The 21364-nt window shown below is 38.3% G+C and overlaps 1 protein-coding gene and 1 pseudogene across 2 annotated transcripts in view; one reads left to right on the forward strand and one right to left on the reverse strand.

The window, feature by feature from the left end:
• ADIPOR2 (adiponectin receptor 2) overlaps window positions 1-21364 on the forward strand; it is a 102874-nt gene that overhangs the window by 69878 nt on the left and 11632 nt on the right. For both annotated transcript variants that reach the window (XM_011931021.1, XM_011931022.1), the window contains one exon: window positions 17669-17788. In XM_011931021.1, the coding sequence (XP_011786411.1) occupies window positions 17669-17788 (120 nt within the window). The remainder of the gene's footprint in view (window positions 1-17668; window positions 17789-21364) is intronic.
• LOC105503905 lies at window positions 1440-2212 on the reverse strand (annotated as a pseudogene).

A 21364-nucleotide genomic window follows, 5' to 3' on the forward strand; every position in this document is an offset into this window, starting at 1 on the left:
AAAAAAAAAAAAAAAAAATTAAAGATCAAAATAGAATGAAAACACTGAAGTGTGTATATAGTAATACACGTTTAAATTGTTATTTTAGTTAGTTTAGTTATGTATATAAATATGAATAATATATGAAATGCATTTCTTACTATGGATTGTGGTTAACATTTTGAAAGCCTCTACTTAGAACAGCAGCTTGGGGAAGCGCGTTTCGAGGTAGAGGAAACAAGCTAGTGCCGAGGTCCGAAGGTGGGAATATGCCTACCTTCCTTGCCTTCCCCTCCTGCCTCCCACCATCACCTGCGCCTGCTTGTATCATCTTTCTCTTCTTTCATCTTCTCCTTTATTTTATTTTATTATTATTTTGAGATGGAGTCTCACTTTGTCACCCAGGCTGGAGTGCAGTGACATCATCTCAGCTCACTGCAACCTCCGCCTCCCACGTTCAAGTGATTCCCCTGTCTCAGCCTTCCGAGTAGCTGGGACTACAGGCCTGTGCAACCACGTCCGACTGATTTTTGTATTTTCAGGAGAGACGGGGTTTCACCATGTTGGCCAGGCTGCTCTTGAACTCCTGACCTCAAGTGATCCGCCCACCTTGGCCCTCCAAAGTGCTGGGATTACAGGCATGAGCCACTGTGCCCGGCCTTCTTTTTTTTGTTTTGTTTTTTCTTTTTTCTCTTTTTTTAAAAAGGAGCAAAAGAAGGCCAGTATAGTTAGAGCATGAGGAACTAGAGGGACAAGTGATATGAGATGAGGTCAGTGGACCAGTCAGAGAACAGGTTATACAGGTTTATTGAAGGAATTTAAATTGTATTTTAATAAAATTGCCTGGGAAGTGGGCAGCTTTTGGGGTGTTTAAACATGGAGACATTTGTGTTTTTAAAAATATCACTCTGGTTGTGGAATGGATTATTTGAAGACAGAATAGAAGAGGGACCCAGGTGTTAGAATATAGATGAGAGATGATGTCACTTGAAACAGCATGGTGGGAGCAGCAGAAATGGAGGGAAATGGTTAGATTCTGGGTATATTTTGTGGGCCAAATCAACAAGACCTCCTGATAGATTAGCTGTAGAGTGAGGAAAATAGAGGAATCAAGGCTGATTCTCTGAGCTGAACTGAAATGGTAAAGCAAGAGGGAGGAGCGGGTTTAAAGTAGGGAAATCAAGAGCGGTGTTTTGGAAATGTGAGATTCGAGATTCTTATTAGATATCTTAGAAGAGATTGAGGAGGTAGTAACTGTATCACTATAAGATTTTTATGTACCTCTGTTTTTTAACTATTTTTAAAACTGATACTGTTCTTACGGGATCTAAGGAATTTTCAAGCTTGAAAGAATTTCAGGCTAGCTAATTTGAGATTTATAATGTCAATAAAATTCTGTTTATCATTCCACATTATTTTTAATTACGTACAAAGATCTAACATGTCACCCAGGGACCATTTCACCCACTGCTCTGTTTGGTCGCCAGTCTTTTGTCTCTCTTTTCGGCAATGGTTAGGCGGATATCCTTTCCTCAGGGAAGAGAAATCCGTGGTTTGTTGCCCTTGCCAATAACAAAAATGTTGGAAAGTTTAGTGGCAAAGCCATTGGCATCTTTCATGTGAACGACATCAAAAGATCCAGGGTGCCTTTCTCTGTTGATTATCACACCAGTTCTTCCCAGGTTAGCACCTACAGTCACCATACACAGGTTACCAGTGTCAGACTTGATGAAATCGGTAATCTTGCCAGTCTCCAAATCAATCTGAATGGTATCGTTCACCTTGATGAGGGAATCAGGGTAGCAGATGGTGCCGAGCATCATGAGTCACCAGATGAGGGATTCCTTTTGTGCCCACAAAGATTTTTCTCACTTTGTATTTGGCCTCCTCAGGTGTAATAGGATGTACAGCAAAGCGACCCTAGGTGTCATAGATCAGACGGAAATTCTCTCCCGTCTTGTCAATGCTGATGACATCCATGAATCCAGCAGGATAGGCTATATCAGTTCAGACCTTGCCATCGATCTTAATGAACCTCTGCATGTAATCTTCTTTACTTCATCTCCTGTCAGGGCATACTTAAGTCTGTTCCTTAGAAAGATGATGGGAGTAACTCTCTCAACTTGTGTGGACTGGTGGATGGATGAGGAGCAAACATGTCGGTCAGTTTATCCAGCATCTAATGCTTTGGAGCTGCTGCCCACTTCCGATGCTTCTCGGGACCATGCGCCATGGCTGCGTTAGGCAAGGAAAGCAAAATATATTTTTAGAGTCCAGAACTTGCCCACCCAATCACTTTTGTGTCAGATTTACATTAATTGATTTTTCTGTGTGTTGTAATACTATATATTTTTGTTTACTGTCTTCACTGGTTGGAGTGTTATCTTCTGTGGATAATATTTGTGTTTGAATTTCACTAATAAGTAATTAGGTGGATGGGATTTTTCCCATCCTTATGAATGAACTCATTTATTGCCCCGAAAGCCTCTATTTGATTTTCGTTTAATCTTGAGCTAATGCAAAAGTTAGCAGTATGAACAAAAGAACCATTTTTTCTTTCATTTGTTTTAGTAGATTTTTATATGAGGAGCCAAGGAATGAAAGGATCCATAGATTGTGGAATGTTAGAGCTGAAAAGGCCCTCCAGAGTCATCTTGTTTGCCTTCCTCAATTTACCAGTGAGGAAATTGTGTATTTATTTTATTTTGTCTTGTGTGTGTTGTTTCTCTTTGGAGTTGAAGTTCCTTGCTGAAAAAGAGAATCTATATGCAGTACTGTCCCTTGCTGCCAGTTTCACGGTTAGTGTATAGTGCACATGGGAGCTAGAAAAGAAAGGGGATAGAGTTACAGAGAACTGCAGTTTTGAGACTGAAATAAAAGGCAAAATATTAATAGCTTAATGATTTGAGGAGTTCTATATACGGATTTTTCGTTTGTGTTTGGAGAAAGGACTCATTTCTTAAAATTTTCAGTTTTGAAGTTGAAACATCTGAACTGTAGACTGCAGCCTTCTCAGTAATTCTAGTAAGACCTTAATTGTATCACTTTTATAGACGTTATCTCATTTGCTTCTCAAAACTATGCTCTGAAATAGAAAGAGCAGATATGATTTCTTTTTGAAAGTGGATGAAAATAGGATTTAGAAAGGTTAGTTTAGTAATTTGCCCAAGGTAATGTGACAAAATGAGAGCATGTGCTAAGTCTTCTGACTGCTCTTTCTGCGGAACAAAGCTGCCTTTATGAGAATTGGCACCAGATTGACTTAATGTTTCTGAATTCCAAACTCAGTCCCTGAGTGTTTATATTGAACCTAGAGGTTAGATTCAGTAGTTGGTCTTGTTTTTTGATAGAAGTTGTTGCAGACCTCATTTTCTGTTAGGCCAGGGTAATTTTGCATTCTAACTTTGTAATGGGTTTTCTGTTTATTTTGAAAGCAAATAAAACGAATATATCATAGTACAGTCGTTCACATTCCTAACAATTTTGCATCATTTTCTTTGTTTTTTTCCCCTTTTTTTTAGAAGATGCAGATCTTAACTAAATTTCTTAGGCTTCATTTAAAACATGATGGGAGCCTTTAGGCTGTCTTAAGTTGTGGAGATTGGCATTCACATGCCAATCGTGAATAAGGATAAAAGCAAAATGGGAAAAGCACCAGGGGTGTCTCGTTTTTTATTCAGTGTAATTCTGAATTTATAAAGTAAGATTTAAGGTAATTATGTGCATTACAGACTGTGGTATCTTTTTGTACAAGTCTTTATTTACTGCCAAGTTTCTTTTTTTTTTTGAGACGGAGTCTCGGTCTGCCGCCCAGGCTGGAGTGCAGTGGCCGGGTCTCAGCTCACTGCAAGCTCCGCCTCCTGGGTTTACGCCATTCTCCTGCCTCAGCCTCCCAAGCAGCTGGGACTACAGGCGCCCGCCACGTCGTCCGGCTAGTTTTTTTGTATTTTTTTAGTAGAGACGGGGTTTCACCATGTTAGCCAGGATGGTCTCAATCTCCTGACCTCGTGATCCGCCCGTCTCGGCCTCCCAAAGTGCTGGGATTACAGGCTTGAGCCACCGCGCCCGGCCTGTTTCTTTAAATCAATAAACCTATTAGGAGTGCCCACCTGGTCACATATTGCCATTTATAGAAAAGTACAAATGCCAGGATTTTATTCCAGGCCTGCTGAATCGGAATCTTTGGATCCTGGGTATATTTTTTTTGTTTCACAACTAAGATGCTCACTACTGTTTAAAAACCTCCTTCCTGGCCAGGCGCAGTGGCTCACACCTGTAATGCCAGCAATTTGGGAGGCTGAGGCAGGCAGATCACGAGGTCAGGAGTTTGAGACCAGCGTGTCCATCATGGTGAAACCCTGTCTCTACTAAAAATACAAAAATTAGCTGGGTGTGATGGCAGGCACCTGTAATCCCAGCTACTTGGGAGGCTGAGGTAGGAGAATCGCTTGAACCTGGGAGGTGGAGGTTGCAGTGAACCGAGATCGCACTACTGCACTCTAGCCTGGGTGACAGAGTAAAACTCCGTCTCAGGGAAAACAAAACAAAACACCTCCTTCTGGTAGGAGATAGTTAAGGAAAAATAATTATAATAATAATAATAAACAGAAAACCAAACCAGTCCCTATTTTTTAATATTTATTTATTTTAAATAAGTATTTTATTTAAAATAGTTAATGTATTAAAAACTTCTTAGCAACATGCTTTGCAAAGAAATCTCAACACATTCTCTGAGGATTATTAGGGAAATGAAGTTAGATTTATTTACTGTTTGTTAAAGGAAAATATCACATTTACTCACAGTTGACTCTTAAAAATTTTTTTTGAGATAAATTTTACATACCATAAAATTAACCCATTTAAAGTGTACAATTCAATGGTTTTATTAGTCACAGGGTTTTACAACCATCACTTCAATCTAACTTTAGGACATTTTCATCATCCCCTAAAGAAAACCCTTAACCCATTTGCCATCACTTCCCATCTCTACCCCCAACCCTAGGCAACCTCTAGTCTACTTTCTGTTTCTATGGCTTTGTCTATTCTGGACTTTTTAATAAATGGAATTGTAAGACATGTGGTGTTTTGTATCTAGCTTCTTTTACTTAGCATAATGTTTTTAAGTTTCATCAATATTGTAGTATGTACCAATACTTCATTCCTTTTTATGACTGAATAATACTCCATTGTATGGATTACAGAGGTCGTTTCTTATTTGTGGTTTCACATTCTGTGGTTTCAGTTACCCCTGGGTCAACCGAGATCTGAAAATATTAAATGAAAAATTCAGAAATAATTGATGTTTTAAACTTTGTGCTGATCTGAGTGGTGTGATGAAGTCTCACACCTTCCTTGCCCTGTCCTGTCTTACCCAGGAAATGAATCATCCCTTTGTCCAGCATATCCATGCTGCAGATGGCTGGCTGCTTACTTACTTAGTAGCCATCTTGTTATAAGGTCACAGATCACAAGAAGCCTGAGTACAGTACACTAAGATATTTTGAGTGAGAGGGCATATTCACATAACTTTTTTTTTTTTACAGTATATTGTTAAAATTGTTCTATTTTGTTATTGGTTATTGTTAATCTCTTACTATACCTCATTTATAAATTAAACTTTGTTATTGGTATGTATGTATAGGAAAAAACACAGCATATATAGAGTCCAGCAGTATCCATGATTTCAGGCATCCACTGGGGGTCTCAGAACATATTTCCTGTGGATGGGGAAGCTACTGTACTATAGTTTATCTATCCAATAATGATTGATGGACACTTGGGTTGTTTATACTTTTCGACTGTTGCCAATAATGTTGCTGTATCATTCATGTAAAAGTTTTTCTATGGATTTGTTTTCATTTCTGTTGGGTATATACTCAGGAGGGATTTTTCTGGATTATATGTTAACTCTGTGTTTAATATTTTGAGTGTTTTTCATAGCAGCTGCACCAGTTTATATTCCCACTAACAATGTGTGGGGGTTCCACTTTCTCCACACCCACACTAACTATTGTTACTATGTTTTGAATATAACTATCCTAGTGGGCGTGAAATGGTATTTCATCATAGTCAGTTAACTCCTGAGCTTTTATCAAGAGATCTGCCTAGGTTAGCTTTGCTCAGGATTTTGAATATTAACCTCTTTGAGGAATTTGGAAATAGAAACTAAATTCAAACTTACTATAAAACTCAAGTTGTGTCAATTTAACTTCAAATGGTCTTCTCATTGTCTGTTCTGCCATTACTTTAAGCCACCACCACCTTCCATCTGGAATACACCTCCTGTCAGGACTTCTGTTTTGTTTCTTGTACTGTCCAATATATTTTTCACACAGTTCCTAGAGAGAGCTCTTAAAAATGCAAAGTTTATTATGCCATTCCCATTTAAGAAATTCATTTGTTTCCCATTGCACTTTTGGTAAAATCCCAAATCCTTTCTATAACCTGTAGGATCCTGCGTGATCTCACTGCTACCCTATCTGTCCAACTTCATTTCAGGACATTGTTCTCCATGTTCATTGAGCTGCAACCGTATTGGCCTTATTTCAGTTTCTTAAACAGGCTGGGCTCTTTGCAGCTTCAGAGCCTTCAAACATGGCTCTTTCCTCTGCCTGGAGTGTTCTTACACCCACACCTCTGCCTAACTGCTGCTCATCCTTCAGTATTCAGGTTAAGTTCTCTACCCCCACTTCATTCTATATCAGGTTTCCCATTGTTATCTTTAATCACCTTTTATTTTCCATTACAGTGCATATCATGACATATATTTGTATGGCTTATTTATTTATGTTTATAAACATATATATACAACATATTTTATAAAAATTTTTAATTATTTAATAATTGTTTTTGCTTGTAGACTCTTCAGTTCCATGGTGGTAAGAATCTTGCCTTTTTTTTTTCCCCTGGTATCCTCAGTGTCTAACCTGATCTTTGAGTGGCATATAACAAATAGTTGTTGAATGAATTTATCAGCAACAAATTTAAAGTTCTGTGTCTAAGTGGTTTCAAGTAGTTTCTTTAAAGAGATGTACAAAAGGAGCACATGGGGAGGTATACTATTTAGATGCTTAGGGAAGCTTAACTATTCTGCTTCTTTAATCTTCGAAAGAATAAATGCATTCTTATCAGGAGAATAATGGTAGTTCACTTTTATTGATCTTTTACAATGGATGAAGCAATTTTTGAGCTCTTTTGAATATATTATTCATTCCTAAAGTAGCCTTATGGAATAGATATTATTAGAATCTGTTTTACAGATGAGGAAACTGAGGTTTCATGTGAATGTATGTGTGTTATACACTGGGACTCTTGTCCAGGGGGATGATATACTTTTTCTCTTCAGAGGGGCAGGATTTTCTTTTCATTGGTTTATTGTAAAAAGTGCGATATGGCAATTTCAATGATGATTTGCCTTTAATACATTGTAAAGTCCATTATTTCCATAGATGATCAGACTTGTGGAAAAAGAGACCCTGTGATAGGTGATAGCGATCCATTGTAGTTGTGGAACTGGCTCTCAAGTAACATCAAATAAACTACCTGTGTGTACAGTTAGATTACGCTTACCTGTGCATAGGAGTCCCTTCCTTACTTGAGGTGATGGAGAGGTTAGTCTCTTCGATTCCTTATGAAGCAGAATGGATTTTTAGAAAGAGTATTAGAAGCTAAATACTTCACAATTGAAATCTCTGCAGTAGGAATCTGTATTTGTCACAAGCTCCCCTATGTGATTGTGAGACACACTTAAAGATTGAGAGCCAATGGTCACAGTAAGTTCCAGACCAGCAGGAATTACATCAGGGTAAAGCTGGGCCTCGAGGAGCTGAGTTTTCCTCTTTTGTAAATGCAGTATGTAGTAGTATGCCTCTTGTCTCACAGGGTTGTAATGAGAATAATTTAGTGCGTGTAAAGCAGTGGTAACACTGGCCGGTATAGAGAAAGCACTAAATGAATGTTAGATGTAGCATATCATTGGAGGTGTATATTTGGATCAAAAAGAAAAGACTTCCTCTGTTATATCCAAAGGACAAAGTTAATCTCTCTTTATTTCTTTTTGTTTTTATTAGATTTGTATTTATCTTATAAAAAATAGATTGGTGGTTATCTGTCTCCACTCACTTGAACATGTTTATCCTCTGCATCCAAAATAGTCTAGGAATGGCTGGACCTGCTGGCTCACGCCTGTAATCCTAACAACTTTGAGAGGTTGAGGCAGGCAGATTGCTTGAGCCCAGGAGTTCGAGATCAGACTGGACAACATGGCAAAACCTTATCTCTACAAAGAATACAAAAATTACCCGGGCCTGGTGGCATGTACCTGTAGTCCCCAGCTACTTGGGAGACTGAGATGGGAGAATCACTTGAGCCCAGGAATTTGAGGCTGCAGTGAGCCATGATTGTGCCACTGCATTCTAACCTTGGCAACAGAGTAATACCCTGGCTCAAAACAGAAAATTACACAAATGTATATTCCAAGAATATTGTATTTGTGCAGTATTTAAAGAAATGAATGATTAAACCTGAGTTTTAGTCCTGGCTGTATTGCCAGCCAGATGTGTGACTTTGGCTAATTTTCTTGATTTCTCTGGGTTTCATTTTCCTTACGTTAAAATGGAGATGTTTAACTGGGTGATAAACAGCTAAGATTTTCTTATCCTCAAAATTTCTGTGGTCCCCAACACTATATTAATACTTTTTTGTAATGGAATAAAAAATGAGTGAGGGCCATAGTTTACTTTTTTCATAAATCAATCCAGTTAGGTATCTTTGCTTAAGCAGCCCTTTTAATGCCTTCTTTGATAACTTTTATCATGCCTGGTTTTATTTAGTGAAGCCATTTCTGTGGACTAGTAAGTAATTTTGTAGGAAACAGTTTGGTAAAAGGAAAAAAGCAGGGTTTTGTACTCAGAGTGACCTGAATTTGTATCCCTGATCTCTTCTATATCATTATTTTTCAAACTTCTGCGAAGGAGGATCCTTCAAAGAAAAACGACAAAAACCTTGTTAAAGTATTACACACATACACACGTAGGTATCTCATAAGTGGATAGTTTGGTAAACTTTTTTTTTTTTTTTTTTGAGGCGGAGTCTTGCTCTGTCACCCGGGCTGGAGTGCGGTGGCCAGATCTCAGCTCACTGCAAGCTCCGCCTCCCGGGTTTACGCCATTCTCCTGCCTCAGCCTCCGGAGTAGCTGGGACTACAGGCGCCCGCCACCTCGCCCGGCTAGTTTTTTGTATTTTTAGTAGAGACGGGGTTTCACCGTGTTAGCCAGGATGGTCTCGATCTCCTGACCTCATGATCCGCCCGTCTCGGCCTCCCAAAGTGCTGGGATTACAGGCTTGAGCCACCGCGCCCGGCCGGTAAACTTTTATAAACTAGATACTCCTGAATAACCAGCACTCCTGGAGGTTCCTTATTACCTCCTCATACTAACTGCCTATTCCCACTCCCCCAGAGGGAACCATTACCCTGACTTCTAATGGCATAGATTAATTTGGCTTCTTTTGTACTTTATCTCATTGTAATGATTCCATATATACTCTTATATCTGGCTTCTTTTGTTCAGTATCATGTTTGTGAAATTCATCTGTATTTTCTGGGTATAGCTGTAGATTGTTCATTTGTATTGGTCTGTGGTATTTCTTTATTTTACTGTACCAGTTGTTATTTTATTTATATGAAGGCAATCTGGGTTGTATCTAACTTGGGGCTATTATAAATAGTGTTGCTATGAACATTCCAGTACTTGTTTTTTAGTGAACAAATGTATACACTTCCATTAGCTACATACCTGTGAGTGGAATTACTGGGTTAGGAAGATGATCGCATTCTCCCTTTAAACATCAGAAATATTTAACAGACCTCACTACATGATACATTCTAAATATTAGTTTGAAAAAAATACATGATAGAAATTGGCTATGAATTCAGTTCATCTTAAGTGAATTTGTATTTTGTAATTCACGCAGCACCTACCTGTATTTTAAAGTAGTTATACCTACTTTATGAATGAGACATTTATTCAGTCTCTACAGAAAACATTTGATGTGTGTATACACTTGCATAATTTTTGAAGTAATTAGGCAAGATGGTGGTGTTAGGTTGGGAATTAAGGTACTACTTAGAGCTGTGTACCTTCTCGTGGCTTCTGTTTCTTCATTTACCGTACTTGATCTAGATTTCCACTTAATAAAATGGGAATAGAAATATACTCATTTCAGAAACTTGTTATGAAGGTTTGATTAATTTGTAAAAATCACTTAGTACAGTGTCTGGCATGTAGTGTATAATAAATAATAATTGTTACTCTGTCCTTCCTTTATAATAGTACTTGACTACTCTAACTGTAGTAAATCGTGATAAACACATTGAAGTTATCCACATATCTCAGCCACCCTTGACTTCAACAACCTTTTCCATAAAGGTGATTTCTAAATCTATCATCATAGTGCTGTCTTCTTTTTTTTCCCCTAGACCCTTCAAATGAGAAGTACTTTCTTCTTTATTGGACTTTTAACCATTTCAAATTGAACTAATATTAAACTAAGGTTAACTGTCCACTCCCCCACCAGCTTTTCCTTCTATTCTAACTTCCTAATCCTAATTTCTCTTAAATAGTACCAACTTTCTTTCATGTACTCAAACTTGGTTCCTAGACTGTCAAAGTGGAAGGGATCCCAAAAGTCATTTAGTTTAGTAGACACGTGGATGCTTTTAATCCTTCTTCAAATGTTTTTAGTTTCTTTACCATGTGTTGGCACTTTGGACTTGAGAAGACATAGTTTTTGCCCTTAAACAGCATGTAGTTTAGTTGGAGAGACAGGTAAATCAGTAGTACATTTGTGGTGAGTGCTGTGTGATTTTATGCACAGATTACTATGGTAGTAACTCCAGCTGCAAATGGATTTAGCTAAGAAAGGACTAAAGGACATTCTAGACAAAGGGAACAGCAGATGTGAAGATTCAGAAGCAAGATATAATATGGTTCCTGTAGGGAATAGTAATAATAATAGCTAATGTTTATTCAGTACACACTGGCACATACTGATGTCTGAACCTGAAAAATGTCCAGCATAGCTGGAATGAAAGGTCAGGGTGCAGTGGGGTGGAGGATGTGGTAGTAAGACAAGACAGCTAGGACCTGAAATCTAGGTCTTTAGCCTCCTGGTCCAGTATTATACCATCATTCAAATTTCTTTTTGAAATTTATATCAGTTTCAAATTTTGTGTAATGCGTACTCGTTGAAATGATTAGACCATTGTCTCTAGGCCTCTGACCCTAAAGCCTGGACTCTTAACTATATTTGCTAAAGTGTATAGTTAGGAGGCAGAATATTCTGTAAGCTTTTGGACAAAAATACGGAGGCATTTCAAACCAGGTTGTCCTAATCTTTATATTTATGGCTCCCCTCTGCCTCCTGCTCCCTTTCTGAGCTTTCAAGATATTAGGTTGAATAAAGAGATCAGCCTTTATGGTTGTCCTACTTTTCCTCTGCTCCAGATTCTTCTTTATAAATTGGGAGATAAGGAACTTTTATTCATTCAACCTTCATATTCTGTTAAACTTGTTTACTTTAACCAAACTCAAGAATGCCACTATATAATAGTTTATTATACGAAAACTAACTCGTAAATAGACTCTTGTCAGTCACTTCATTTTATTTTCATGGAGAAGTCTGCTTAAGAAATTCAATTAAGATGAGAGGCTGGGCGTGGTGGCTCACCCCTGTAATCCCAACTTCTCGGGAGGCTGAAGCAGGAGAATCGCTTGAACCCTGGAGGCAGAGGTTGCAGTGAGCCGAGAGAGCCGAGATCACGCCATCACACTCCAGCCTGGGGGGACAAGAGCGAGACCTTGTCTCAAAAAAAAAAAAAGATAGAATTGCTATTTGAGAATTTTTAAGAAACTGAGTGATTTTAAAGATCTTTTCCATCAAGCTTTGATGGAAGTCAGAGTACATGTATTTCTAGGCAGGCCAGAATGAATATTCATGTAGACTACATATTGCAGTTATTCTTTTGGAGAATATTGGGTATATATCCATCAATACTTATTCTTCAGCTATCTTTTTTTATTTTTATTTTTGTGCATAGCTTTGTTTCCACAAACTTCTTTGTTTTCATTTGTTAGTAATAGCAGCTTGCTAATGCCCTTGGTACACATTTCCAGTTTCTAAAGTTAAGGCTGGCTTCAACCTGTCAACTTGGAAAAAGACCATAAAAATCACCTGTTGATCAAACTAAGCCAGGTTTATTATATACTCCAGTAAGGGTGAACCCTGCCCTAAAGAGTCCTAGAAGTATTTCAGAAAGAAAGTATTGGATATGGATATTTACAGGGTTTTGGGGTCTGGGTTTAAGTAGTTTAAGGAGATTTTACTTGGCCCTGTGCTAAGTTGGTGATAGAATTCTTGGACCAAGTCTTGATAAACAAATACTTATTTGATAAGTGAGCATGTTTGCCCAGTTGAGCAATTTATTGTTCTAAGGATCGAATTGTGCAGTCTGTTGTTCAGTTGAATGAGTTTTTGAGAAATTCCTAAAGCTAATGATGAAGTTATTTACTGGTTTGCATTCTTACCTTCCTGGGCAGTAATTTCCTAGAACAAATAATAAAGTTATGTTGATATAGGGGCCATAGATCTTAGTCCTCATAATTATGCTGTGTGAATGCAGAAGGTCTCAGTTCTCAATGACATAAAGGCAGACAAATTTTAATCAAAGGTTTACTGTTTCCAGCCCTGGATACTGTGCCATTTCTTGACCTTTTTCGCCTAATTGTGGATGGTAGATAGTATCATGATTGGGAGTCTTTGTGGCACTTTGTGCACTTCCACTAACATTTAAATACATCATTTATGTTTTGCTACTTTCCTAAATGCGCCTGAAGCTTTAGTTGAACTAGTCTCTTTTACTCAACATGGTACTTTTGCTTTTCCCACCTGGTTATTTTCCTTTATCTTATCTTCACAAAATTTTTATTCTTCATGCAGCTTTTCCTGAGCCTTACAATTTCTATCTTTGAACTAGGTATAACTTTTTTTCCTATGATAGTTATTTATGTGGCTAAATGAGCACTTTATTAGATTGTAAGTCCATGGAAGACAGAGACTATGTTTTATTCATCTTATTTTTAATCATCTAATAAATATTTGTTAAACTGAATTACTCTGTTGAATTGAGTTGGGCCAAAACCAATAAATACCCAATAGGTTTGTGAATTATTTTCATATTAGGCTGATCTTAAAGACCTTTTATCTTTATCACTATGGTTCTGTCTTTCCAAAGGTAAAGTGTACTCTGGAAAATTCTCGTTTTAGATTGCAGTTTGGACAGATCATCAAAGTCAAGTGTTACTATGTTTTGAAATACAGTCAGCAAAGTTCTTACAGATGGACTTTACTGAAAACAGATGGCGGGAGGGAAGAGATAGTTCAAAATGTCTGTGTGCTCATTTCAAAGCATTGACCTCTACAAATTTAAATATGATACTTATTCATAGAAAAACCTGGAGAATTAAGTTTTATGCCTTTATTCTTGGCAGCTTTGGTTTTGTTTAATCTTTCACAATGTCGTGTATCTTGTCATAATTTTGTTGAGGGTATGTGGTAAGGAGTATGACAGCAGAAGCAGAACATAGCATGTATGTGATCATTGAATATAGATACAATTTGTTGTTCAGAGAGGTATCTTTGGGTACTGTGGTTTGGTGGCTGTTGGATGGAAGTTAGAAATAGTAATTTCACTCAAAATAGTCATTTGGACTTAATATTGGAAGACAGAGACTATTTTAAATATAGTGTCTAGCATAGTCTTTCCAAGCCATCAGTATGTGACATATGGTATACCCTAGGGAAAGTATTTTTTATCCTGTGTTTTAGCCAGTGTTTAACTCTGCCACTGTATTCCTACTTTATCCTCTTTCTAACCCAGGGAACTGCATTTACCACCACCCACACCATGTGGATACCTCGTTAGCAACTCCATAATACTTGAACACAATAAATAGTTAATTATGGTCTAGTATTTTAATTTATCCTTTGAGAACACATTTGTGAGTATTCCATTATACAAGGGTGAGAATTGGTCATAATACTTGATAAATCAACAGATTTATTAATACTTTGCCCTTCTGAAGGAAATATTTTTGTTTTGTTTGTTTCTCTTGTTGCCCAGGCTGGAGTGCAGTGGCACGATCTCGGCTCACTGCAACCCCCACCTCCTGGGTTCAAGCGGTTCTCCTGTCTCAAGCCTCCTGAGTAGCTGGGATTACAGGTGCGCGCCACCTCACCTGGCTAATTCTTGAATTTTTAGTACAGATGGGATTTCACCATGTTGGCTAGGCTGGTCTCAACATCCTGACCTCAGGTGGTGCACCCACCTTGGCCTCCCAAAGTGCTAGGATTACAGGCGTAAGCCACTGGGCCTGGCCGGAAATAATTCTTTTATAAAGATTCTGAATCTTGCTCACATATTGGGATGGATGGAAATATTTATTTTTACTAAAGTCATTTTTTTTTTTTTTTTTGAGACAGGGTGTAGCTCTGTTGCCCAGGCTGGATTGCAGTCGCAGGATCACAGCTCATTGCAACCTTGACCTCCTGGGGCTCAAGGAGTCCTCCCCTTGAGCTTCTTGAGTAGCTGGTACTGCAAACAGCCACACACCACCACTCCTGGCTAATTTTTGTATTTTTTGTGGAGATGGGGTTTTACCATGTTGCCCAGGCTGGTCTCAAGCTCCTGGGCTCAAGCCATCCTCCTGTCTTGGCTGCTATCAGTAGTCCTGTATGTAATCAGTTGCATTTAGTCTGATAATCAAAATTACTGATTGTGAGTAAGCGCATTGATTACTTACTTACTGAATCATATTGATTCAGAGTGCAATTTCATCAGGTTTTACTTAATGGTAGTATACATTCACCGTATTGTGTTTTATGTGCATATTTGTAGTTTTGAAACTGCTGACAATAATTTGCAAGAGAATAAAGACTGTTTCTGTTTCTTTGTGAAGAATCAAATACGTTGAATATGCGTAAATATTTGAGCTATTTTACATAACATGTAATTTTATATTTTAAAATTGGTCTGCTATAATCGTTTCAAGCTATTGCCCGTTTTCAGGTTTTATATAATTTTAGTGGAATTTTATCATTTTAATTTCATGTTTAATTAGGCACAGCCCTCTTTAATCTATTGTTGAAAGTCTTCTAGAGCATTTATTAATTTAGCCATCATGTAAGTATGTTCTAGAAGCCATGGGGAAGAAGATAGACACTTAAAATCTAGTTTAGGAAATAATACATTAAAAATGTAAAATTCTATTAAACATTAAATAAAACAGTATAAATCAATAAAAGCTGTAATCAGATATTACTGTCAAATGAGAGGCACAGACTTAAGTGCTAAAGAAATCAGAAGAAGAAGTCAGAAGAGGAAACAGAAGTCAGAAGAAGCAACTGCTGTGGGTTAGACAGGTTTATGCAGTCTAATGAAAATTGGTTCTTGGTGGGGTGGGCGGTGAAAAACTATTAAATACTACTATGGTTTGTAACCCCCCATAGGGCCACAGTACATAGATAGTATATCTGTGTTATTAAAATTCATGGGGATTAAGAAAGCAATCTAAAAATGTCCCAGGGCCGGGTGCAGTGGCTCATACCTATAATCCCAATATATTTGGAAGCTGAGGCAGGAGGATTGCTTGAGGCCAGGAGTTCAAGACCAGCCTGAGCAACACAGACCTCGCCTCTACACACACATAAACACGCATGTGCACACAGACACAGTGGTGCACACCTGTAGCCCCAGCTATTCAGGAGGCTGAGGTGAAGGATTGCTTGAGCCCAGGAGGTTGAGGCTGCAGTGAGCCATGATCGCACCACTGTACTCCAGGAGCCTGGGTGACAGAGCAAGACCTCGTCTCAAAGAAAAAAAAAAAAAAGATCCCGGGCTTGGGGGTAGCAGTAATGAAAGAAAGGTTGAAGAACACGAGTTTAGGATAGTTAAAGAAGGGTTTTAAATGGGAACTATGAAGGTTAGTCATTGAAGGATAGATAGTACGTTTTAGGTAAGCAAAGATGGAGGGTTATTTTATTCAAGATGGTTTTCTTGGAGATACATGTTTTTATAAAATCAGACTGGGTGTGTAACATGTCCCACATGCCACGTCATAGCTTCTAGTTAGTGTCTTATAAACTGGAGAACAGGAAAATTAAAATCTCAGAATTTCCTTTTAAACAAGATCAAATTTAAAGTGTTGTAGTAGATTACCCATTGCCTCTGTGTTCATTCTTACCAATTAGTTTTTCGATTAGAGGTAGAGGATTCATTCATTTCTTTGTGCAGTGATGTTAGCAGTACTGTTTGTCTAGACAGACTCTTGGTTAGATAGGGAATTGTGGTTCTCTTGTGCTGTCTTATTCATTGAGTTAAAGAATTATAGAATTTTTTAGAGATGTAGAAGACTGTAGAGATTGTTTAAACTCCTCCCTTGATATGTAGGAAGAAAATGGACCTGCAGTGAGGATCCGTTGATGTTAGTGGTAGAGCTGGCCTCACCACTTTGGTCTCCTGACTTCTAGTCTGCTGCCCTTCTTCTCACAGTATCATTGTATCTAAACCAGTATGAACCTTGGTCTGGAAGCAGAAATTTTAATTTTAGTAATTTATCTCTTTAGACCATACCGGATTGTCACTTCTTTTTCCATTTGCCTAGACAAATCAGTCATTTTCTTCAGAATGTGGAAAGGCGGCCGGGCGGCGTGGCTCAAGCCTGTAATCCCAGCACTTTGGGAGGCCGAGGCGGGTGGATCACGAGGTCAGGAGATCGAGACCATCCTGGCTAACACAGTGAAACCCCGTCTCTACTAAAAAAAAAATACAAAAAAACTAGCCGGGCGAGGTGGCGGCGCCTGTAGTCCCAGCTACTCGGGAGGCTGAGGCAGGAGAATGGTGTAAATCCGGGAGGCGGAGCTTGCAGTGAGCTGAGATCCGGCCACTGTACTCCAGCCTGGGTGATAGAGCAAGACTCTGTCTCAAAAAAACAAAAAAAAAAGAATGTGGAAAGGCGGTGGGTTTTGGAGTTTGACTTTTTGACTTTTCCACTTCAGCTTTAACCTTGGACAACTTATTTAACCTCTTTGCCTAATGCTCTTAATATGTTAAATGGGAATGAGAATACCTAATAAGGTGACTTATATATAAAGCCTTTTCCTCTGTGTTGGATATATTTTTTAAAAAATTTGTTAAATGTTTTTCTCTCCTTTTTCTCTCTGCCACTAGAGTACTTACCACATTGTGTATCACAGTTATTTATTTCATGTGTCCCAGGTGCGAGTCTTGGAGGTTTTCCCCTCAGTAATTTCTCAATTTTATGTAATATTATTATGGATCTATGACATAATTCTTAAAAAACAAACCAGTAAAGCCAGGAATTTGCTACTGAAACAAACACAGAGATGCTGCTATAGTAGACAGTTAATTCATCTGTCAGAGAGGAAGTGAGTACTAGAGTTCGTTTTTAGTACTAATAATTCTATAATAAACTGACTTACTATATTGTTGATTCTTGTCTAAGGCCGTGTTTTAACCTTAAGAATTTCATTATAATTCTACAAGGGAAATGTATTGATTGTGTCATTTGGCTCCCAGTCTCTGTCCTTGACTGTTTCTGTGATTGCCTTGCAGAGCTCTGAGGAACATGAGTGCAGTGATGAAGCTCCTCAGGAAGATGAGGGCTTTATGGGCATGTCCCCTCTCTTGCAAGCCCATCATGCTATGGAAAAAATGGAAGAATTTGTTTGTAAGGTAAGAGTGCCATTTCTTGTCATTGTCATGCTATGGATTTAGCCCTTCCCAAACAGAAACCTTTAGAGAGAGTGGTAGCACTGTAGCCTTTGGTTTGCTTTGAGGAAGGTCTGTGGCAAGATGGGGACAGAGGTGGTCTTGGGACTCTAATCTTGTTGAAGACACAATACATTTGTTGGCTTGTAGTAGCCATGATAAAGCTCTGATAAAACTAGCATATCCAGCTGGGAAACAGATATTTCCTAATGTAGGTTAAGAGAGTAAATGTCTTATTGGTGGTTTAGACAAACAGAATGAAACATAATCAGAAGTGGTTGACGCCTGGAGATACGAAAATGCTCTCCTCAGGTCCCTTAAATCTATTCTGCTGACTGACTGCAATGGCAAATGTACTGTTCTTTCTAGGGATTCTAGGAATTCTGAGTAATCAGGCTACTCTTGAGAGAGAAATTTTCCAGTTTTCATGTACATCTGGTATTTTCAGTTCAGCTGGTATATATTCTGTCTCTAAGGTTTTTCTTCCAGTCCATTGTCTGATTCCCTAGGACCTATTGTGGGATTATCTTTTTTTTTTTTTTTTTTTTCTAAAATAGTAATTAGAGTTGAGTTTGCTTGCTTAGAGAAAATAGACACATTGGTAAACTTGTAGGTACTGATCAATCAGATCAATAAGGGCCCTGGCAGGTAGGATCTAATTAACATAAGTCAGTCTGTCTGTGTGTATATAAATTGATTTATTAAACATTTCTGGAGAACTACTATTTAGAGAGAGATTTTTGTGACACTTAGCTTTTCATGGCTTTTATGAAACCAAAACTTTTTATGCACATGGTCTTAGATCCAGGAGACTATAGGTTCTCTTACATTCACAATAATGCTGGAAATAATTGGTATCAGTGGACTTAGAATACTATCACTTTGGACCAGGGTATGAAAAGAGAACATTGTGATCTGAACATAGACATCCTTTCCAAGACTAAGGGTCTAGTGGGTTTTCAGGGGGAGTTTCAACATTTATGGGTCTGAAATAGAAAATTTTAGCCAGTTTGAAAATGAGTGAAGAAACTGAACAAAACAATAGATTCGTTCTAGTGATCACTGTCTCAGGAGAATTAGCACAAAGGAATACAAAAGATTATTTTGTTTTTAAAATGAAAATTTGGTGTGAAGAAATCTCTCAAAGTTGGCAAATTTAGTATCTGGGCCATTAGGGAATTTTAATATTTAGAGATCAGCGGGGTACTGTAGCTGACTTAACTGCCTTTTTGTCCTCCCTTTCTGAACAGAGAGCAAAGAATAAAGCAACTAAAACTCTAAATTAAACAGTGAATCGGAGAATAAATAGGGCAGGACATTTGTTTGCTACAAACTATGATCTTCTGAAGAAAAAGGAGTGTTTTAAATATCCCTTAGCAGTTTGTTTATGACAGCAGAATGAAGAGGCGTCCTGTACACAGTGTTGTCTGGTGTGGCTCTACCCTGCCATGGCAGTGCAGCTGACCACACTTGAAAGCCAGCCATGTCTAGTGGTACAGGGATTCTATTTCTTGGATTGGAAGCAAGTAAACAGAGACAGTTTAATATGAAATGTGCTGTGATCTTGGTCACTCTTTTTTCCCCTAGACTTCAGGTTTTGCTATTTTACCAGCATAACCAGGTCCATGTGGGAATAGGATGTATGCTACGGGCAGTTTATTTGTTTTTGAGATTTATTTATTTTTTAGTCTCACTCTGTCGCAAGACTGGAGTGCAGTGGCACAGTCTCCACTCACTACAACCTCTGACTCCCGGGTTCAAGTGATTCTCCTCCCTCAGCCTCCTGAGTAGCTGGAATTACAGGCATGTGCTACCATGCCCGGCTGATTTTTGTACTTTAGTAGAGATGAGGTTTCACCATGTTGACCAGGATGGTCTCGATCTCCTGACCTTGTGATCTGCCCGCCTCGGCCTCCCATAGTGCTGGGATTACAGGTGTGAGCCACTGCGCCTGGCTGTTTTTTTAAGAAATGTTTCTGTGCATTTTATTTTATGGTCTAATATACCCACATATCCAGTGGATTATTGCTAAGATATTTGAAGGTAGGCAGTGTCTTTGTCAAGCTTATAAATAAATATGTCTTTGGCCAAGCTGTGATCTTCTTCTTTTATTCTAGGGGGTAAAAGAGGATATACCTATTTGTGTTGGAATTTGGCTGACTATATGTGACTCCAAGTTGAGAATGAGGGTGCAGTGTCTGTTGAATGTGTTACTAATTGCAGTGTAATTAAGAAAGTATAGCTCCTTGTCTCAGTGTTTAGACCACTAGAACATTTGTTTAGAAATAACAGGGAAAATCACTCTGAAATTATATGCATATATAACCAGTAAGAAACTCACATATTCTTTTTGAATGTAAAAAGGGAACATAGGACTCTTTTGTCTATGTGAGGTAGCAGAGTTTCTGTGGCTTACCCATATTGTCACAAGACCCCTGTAGTGGGTAGGGTGGAGGTCATTGTCTGAAGGTGAATCTTGCTGATTTGTAGCCTGGATTCTTGCTTTATAGGGTAATAGACTGGAAGAACTGCTCAGCCCACATGAGCTGGAAGATAGACCATGTGCCTGCCATTTTTCCTTGCATCCTTCTGTCTAGCAGAAGCAAGTTAGACAAGATGAGTGGTCCTTGTGGTGTGAGCTCTTGGGGCTATGAGACATTAAAAGAAGCAGAGTGCAGAGGTTGACAGACTTCCTACAGAGGGGATATCGGATTCCTGATCCCTTTTCCTCTAGAATCTGATGCGGGAGGGACCATGAGAAAAAGGGAGGAAAGAGTGCTGAGGGACTGAAAGGGCAGTTAGGGCTGAGCTTCTTTACCATCTCTCTGCAGCACGAGCAGGAAGGTGGATTAGACACTAACTGTCCCACAGGAGATAGCTCCTGGGGATAGTCATATACTGTCTTTGGAGTAGATGCCAGGAATTACTAACTAATTCATGAAATGCTTTGTGTCATTTTGTTTGATCTTCATGATTTCCTTATGAAGTAACTGAAGCACTATTTTACAAATGAAGGAACTTCACGTTGGAGGTTTTATAATTAATTAAATCTCATATAGCTGGTTAATGCCAGGGATCCACAATTTTCTGACTCCTGTGCTCTTTCTTTTCTGCTTCATCATATTTGTGCAGTGGGAAGAGAAGAAAGAGTAAGATGGAGAGAGAGATTTTAGCAAAAGGCACAAAAGTGTGATTCTATGTAATTCTGTTTTTACCAATAGGAATATTAAAAATAAAAATGTTCATATTTAATACCACAGGGATTTGTCAGGGTTAAAGTCTGTTATATAGGATGAAGGGGGTCTGTATGAGTGAGACTTTGGAACCTTCATCCCACCGTTAGATTGAAACAAAGTTTGAAACCACTCTTTTAGGGCATGTCCTATAAATTTATTTACTCTTTCCTTTTCCTAAGGTCCCCACTTAAAAATATCTTTTTCTTTCTTTTTCTTTCTTTCTTTCTTTCTTTCTTTCTTTCTTTCTTTCTTTCTTTCTTTCTTTCTTTCTTTCTTTCTTTCTTTCTTTCTTTCTTTCTTTCTT

The sequence above is a fragment of the Colobus angolensis genome, unplaced genomic scaffold (genome assembly GCF_000951035.1).
Source record: "Colobus angolensis palliatus isolate OR3802 unplaced genomic scaffold, Cang.pa_1.0 Scaffold89, whole genome shotgun sequence".
NCBI lineage: Eukaryota > Metazoa > Chordata > Mammalia > Primates > Cercopithecidae > Colobus > Colobus angolensis.